Genomic DNA, 6000 nt, shown 5'->3' on the forward strand with positions numbered 1-6000 from the left:
TTTTATATGTTTTCAAGGATTAAAATGCTGATTCTGCCCCCAGTTCCAGTTCCAAAGATTAAAGGAATCAATCCAGATCTCCTCAAGGTAATTAATAATTTTATCTAAATTGTGGCCAGTACTAATTAACACCTGAAGAATCCTGTCATATGTTTAAAGTTTTCTGTGAGCTATATATATCACATTCAATTTTCTTGTATCTCGTCTCCTAGAGAAAATTTTTTAAAATATTCTCTCTTAAAAATAAGAAAATGTCATATGTATAAAAAGTTATGCACTAATTTATGTTTTGTGATATGTTTTGTTACTGTTGTTCTTATTGTAACCATAATTAATCTCTGAACATCATTTGCTAATTCATTTAATTATTATGAGTTTCTTTTCATAGATCTTCATTTTCTTTCTATTTTCTAGGAAGGAAAATTAGAGGAGGTGAACGCAATCTTAGCCATTCATGATAGCTATAAACCCGAATTCCACAGTGATGACTCTTGGGTTGAATTTATTGAGCTAGATATTGATGAGCCAGATGAAAAGAATGAGGGATCAGACACAGACAGACTTCTAAGCAGTGACCATCAGAAATCACATAGTAACCTAGGGGTGAAGGATGGCGACTCTGGACGTACCAGCTGTTATGAACCTGACATTCTGGAGACTGATTTCAATGCCAATAACATACATGAGGGCACCTCAGAGGTTGCTCAGCCACAGAGGTTAAAAGGGGAAGCAGATCTCTTATGCCTTGACCAGAAGAATCAAAATAAGTCACCTTATCATGATGCTTGCCCTGCTACTCAGCAGCCCAGTGTTATCCAAGCAGAGAAAAACAAACCACAACCACTTCCTACTGATGGAGCTGAGTCAACTCATCAAGCTGCCCATATTCAGCTAAGCAATCCAAGTTCACTGGCAAACATCGACTTTTATGCCCAGGTGAGCGACATTACACCAGCAGGTAGTGTGGTCCTTTCCCCAGGCCAAAAGAATAAGGCAGGGATGTCCCAGTGTGACATGCACCTGGAAATGGTCTCACTCTGCCAAGAAGACTTCATTATGGACAATGCCTACTTCTGTGAGGCAGATGCCAAAAAGTGCATCCCTGTGGCTCCTCACATCAAGGTTGAATCACACATAGAGCCAAGCTTTAACCAAGAGGACATTTACATCACCACCGAAAGCCTTACCACTACTGCTGGGAGGCCTGGGACAACAGAACATATTCCAGGTTCTGAGATGCCTGTCCCAGACTATACCTCCATTCATATAGTACAGTCCCCACAGGGCCTCATACTCAATGCAACTGCCTTGCCCTTGCCTGGCAAAGAGTTTCTCTCGTCGTGTGGCTATGTGAGCACAGACCAACTGAACAAAATCATGCCTTAGCCTTTCTTTGATTTCCCAAGAGCTACGTATTTAATGGCAAAGAATTGGCTGGGGCAATAATGTTTAAACCAAAACAATGTTTAAACCTTTTTTGCAGGGGTGACAGGGTGGGATATGGATTCTAAAATGCCTTTTCCCGAAATGCTGAAATATGATGTTAAAAAAATAAGAAGAATGCTCAATCAGATAGATATTTCTATTGTGCAATGTAAATATTTTAAAGAATGGTGTCAGACTGTTTAGTAGCAGTGATTGTCTTATTATTGTGGGTGTTAATTTTTGATACTAAGCATTGAATGGCTATGTTTTTAATGTGTAGTAAATCACGCTTTTTGAAAAAGCGAAAAAATCAGGTGGCTTTTGCGGTTCAGGAAAATTGAATGCAAACCATAGCACAGGCTAATTTTTTGTTGTTTCTTAAATAAAAAAACTTTTTTATTTAAAAAATTAAATTAAAACTAGAGGTGAGAAAATCAAACTGTAAGCAAGAAGGCAAAAATAGTTTGGATATGTAAAACATTTATTTTGACATAAAATTGATAAAGATATTTTTAATAATTTAGACTTCAAGCATGGCTATTTTATATTACACTACACACTGTGTACTGCAGTTGGTGTGACCCCTCTAAGGAGTATAGCAACTACAGTCTAAAGCTGGTTTAATGTTTTGGCTAATGCACCTAAAGAAAAACAAACTAGTTTTTTACAAAGCCCTTTTATACCTCCCCAGACTCCTTCAACAATTCTAAAATGATTGTAGTAATCTGCATTATTGGAACATAATTGTTTTTTAAACAAATATTTTTTTAGCAAATTTTTAAACAAATATTTGTTAATTTAGAAAACTTTAAAGTGTTTGCACAGATCAACTTACCGGGCACCAAAAGAAGTAAAAGCAAAAAAAGAAAACCTTTCTTCACCAAATCTTGGTTCATGCCAAAAAAATACATGCTAAGAGAAGTAGAAATCGTAGCTGGTTCATACTGACCAAGATGCTTAAGTGCTGCAGTTGCACATGGAGTGAGTTTTTTAGTGTGTGCAGATGGTGAGAGATAAGATCTATAGCCTCTGCAGCAGAATCTGTTCACACTCAACTTGGTTTTGTTACATAATTATCCAGGAAGGGAATAAGGTACAAGAAGCATTTTGTAAGTTGAAGCAAATCAAATGAAATTAACTGGGTAATCAAGCAAAGAGTTCAAGAAATAGGTTTTTGTTTCACAGCCTATAACCAGACACATACTCATTTTTCATGGTAATGAACAGAACATAGAAGAAACAAGGTTTTCAGTCCCCACAGATAACTGAAAATTATTTAAACCTCTAAAAGAAACTTTCTTTCTCACTAAATCTTTTATAGGATTTATTTAAAATAGCAAAAGAAGAAGTTTCATCATTTTTTACTTCCTCTCTGAGTGGATTGGCCTCAAAGCAAGCATTCAGAAGAAAAAGAAGGGACCTCAATAATTTAGAAATTATTTTGCGATCCCTTAATATCCTAAACATCAGGTTTTGTTGTTGTTGTTGTTGTTGTTGTTGAGATGGAGTCTCACTCTGTCGCCAGGCTAGAGTACAGTGGCGCGATCTTGGCTCACTGCAATCTCCACCTCCCCCAGGTTCAAGCAATTCCCCTGCCTCAGCCTCCTGAGTAGCTGGGACTACAGGCACGCACCACCATGCCAGGCTAATTTTTTTGTATGTTAGCAGAGATGGGGTTTCACCATGTTGGCCAGGATGGTCTCAATCTCCTGACCTCATGATCCGCACAACTTGGCCTCCAAAAGTGCTGGGATTACAAGCGTGAGCCACCGCGCCCGGCCCTAAACATCATTTTTAAGAGCATTGGGATATTTCCTGAAAAGGTTTATGGAAAAGAAGAATCTCATCTCAGTGAAGAATACTTCTCATTTTTAAAAAAAGCTTAAAACTTTGAAGTTAGCTTTAACTTAAATAGTATTTCCCATTTATCGCAGACCTTTTTTAGGAAGCAAGCTTAATGCCTGATAATTTTGAATTCCCTTTCTTGCAGGAAGGGCTATGAAAAGCTAGAATTGAGTGTTTAAAGTTCAACATGTTATTTGTAATAGATGTTTAATAGATGTTCTGCTACTTTGCTGCTATGGTTTTCTCCAAGAGCTACATAATTTAGTTTCATATAAAGTATCATCAGTGTAGAACCTAATTCAGTTCAAAGCTGTGTGTTTGGAAGACTATCTTACTATTTCACAACAGCCTGACAACATTTCTATAGCCAAAAATAGCTAAATACCTCAATCAGTCTCAGAATGTCATTTTGGTACTTTGGTGGCCACACAAGCCATTATTCACTAGTATGACTAGTTGTGTCTGGCAGTTTATATTTAACTCTCTTTATTTCTGTGGATTTTTTCCTTCAAAGTTTAATAAATTTATTTTCTTGGATTCCTGATAGTGTGCTTCTGTTATCAAACACCAACATAAAAATCATCTAAACCACTCTGTATACTGTGAATTATCATTGTAAGGAGAGCTTAGCACCACTGGATCAAATACATCAGCCCTGGGTATGGAGATTTTTATGGGCTGGGATATAGAGAGGGAAACATAAACCCCTTCCCTTATTTTTTGAGGAGACAAAAGCCCAGCTCAGAAATATCCTACTGGCTTGGCCCTCCCCTTAGGCTGTGACTCCCCATGGGCAAAGGTTCATAGAGCTGTGTATTTGATGCATCATAGAAAATAAATGACATGGGTGTGGGGTGAGGGAGAGTGACATGTGAGCATTATCTTTATATTTCCAGCTTGAGCATGTTGTCTGGAAGGAAGGAAAGCAGCTCTTCCTCTGCCATTCACCCATTGGCCTAACTCAGTTTATTGGACTAGCTGCTTGTTATCATGGGAATCAGCTAATAAGTCAGGCTTGGGAGAAAAGCTGATTAGGTAGGTTGTGTAGGAGCTTGAGAGAGCCATGAAGTATAGATTCCTACAACAGGAGGCAGGCTGCAGGTGAGGTGGCTACTGAACCCTAGGCTCCTGAGCAGGCACTGGATTCTGAAATGTAGGAATCTGGTGATGACATTGATAAATCTACTAAACAATGAGGTATTACTTCAGCAAGTCGAATGCAAAATGCCACAACTTTCTATAATACTCGAGGGTTATATTAAAAAAAAAAAAAAAAAAAGTCTTCATCTGCTGCCTTCTGCCCTGTGAGCAGTCATTACCTGAAAGAACTATGGAGTGAAGCCTCAGGGATTCTTCATATGGATGCTTTAAGGTATGAGGAGTATAGGGAAAAGGAAGCCTGCCTACTTCCATGGATTGAAATAACACAGTTCTGTTTCAGAAGATTAATGATGTGTTGAAAATGGCTACACACGTTTCAGCATTTCACTTTCTCAAAGTTTCTAACACTTTATTCAAGTGCTATAATATTTACATATTTACATATTTTTATACCAAAATATGTCTTTTTATGTGCTTGTTATGTGGGTGAGAAATAGTGACCAGAAAAACCAGAAGTTACTTAAATATAAACTTTTTAGTTTGGAATCCAAGATCCCACATAATTTGCCCCAGTCTCCTTTGACAGTTTAGAATTTAAGACCTAGATGTAAATATGTCTGGAATAGGTGGCTTCTTGGTCTCACTGACTTCAAGAATGAAGCTGCAGACCCTTGTGGTGTTACAGTTCTTAAAGATGGTGTGTCCGGAGTTTGTTCCTTCAGATGTTCAGATGTGTCCAGAGTTTATTCCTTTTGGTGGGTTCATGGTCTCTCTGGTTTCAGGAGTTGAGCTGCAGATCTTCGCAGTGAGCGTTACAGTTCATAAAGGTGGTGCCAACCCAAAGAGTGAGCAGCAGCAAGATTTATTGCGAAGAGTGAAAGAACAAAGCCTCCAAAGCATGGATGGGGACCCAAGTGAGCAGGCTGCCACTGCTGCAGCCTGCTTTTATTCCCTTCTCTGACCCCAAGCACATTCTGCTGATTGGCCATTTTACAGAGAGCTGATTGGTCTGTTTTGACAGAGTGCTGATTGGTGCGTTTACAATCCCTGAGCTAGACACAGAGTGCTGATAGGTGCATTTCCAATCCTCTAGCTAGACATGAAAGTTCTCCAAGTTCCCACCTGACTCAGGAGCCCAGCTGGCTTTGCCTAGTGGATCCCACACCGTGGCCACAGGTGGAGCTACCCATCAGTCCCACACCGCCAGCCCACACTCAGCCCTTGGGCTGTGGATGGGACGGGGTGGGGGGAGCAGCGAAGCAGGGGCCAGTGCCCATCTGAGAGGTTTGGGCCGCATGGCAGCCTACCACCGGGTGCTCGGCCATGGCGGGCTGCAAGTCCCCAGCCCTGCCCCGTGGGGAGGCGGCTGAGGTCCGGTGAGAATTCAAGCTAGGCGCAGGCCTGCCAGCAGTGCTGGGGGACCGGGCGTCCCCTCTGCAGCTGCTGGCTGAGCACTAAGCGCCTCACTGCCTGGGCTGGTGGCGCCAGTGGGCCGCTCTGAGTGCGGGCCGCCCAGCCTGCACCCACCCATAACTCGTGCTGGCCCGCAAGCACCCCGAGCAGCTCTGGTTCCCACCTACGCCTCTCTCTCCACACCTACGGCTCTGACCGCGGCCAGCCCAGAGTGGG

At 41.0% G+C, this 6000-nt stretch overlaps 1 protein-coding gene across 7 annotated transcripts in view; it reads left to right on the top strand.

Moving 5' to 3' along the window:
• The window catches only part of GHR (growth hormone receptor), a 313850-nt gene extending 310043 nt beyond the window's left edge, over nt 1–3807 (top strand). For 6 of the 7 annotated variants that reach the window (XM_015139960.3, XM_028849121.2, XM_078003848.1 and 3 more), the window contains exons 9-10: nt 18–87; nt 415–3807. In XM_015139960.3, the coding sequence (XP_014995446.1) occupies nt 18–87; nt 415–1386 (1042 nt within the window). In that variant the 3' untranslated portion in view covers nt 1387–3807. 7 annotated transcript variants of the gene reach the window in all.
• The last annotated feature ends 2193 nt before the right edge of the window (nt 3808–6000 follow it).

Source organism: Macaca mulatta, chromosome 6, assembly GCF_049350105.2.
Source record: "Macaca mulatta isolate MMU2019108-1 chromosome 6, T2T-MMU8v2.0, whole genome shotgun sequence".
Taxonomy (NCBI): Eukaryota; Metazoa; Chordata; class Mammalia; order Primates; family Cercopithecidae; genus Macaca; species Macaca mulatta.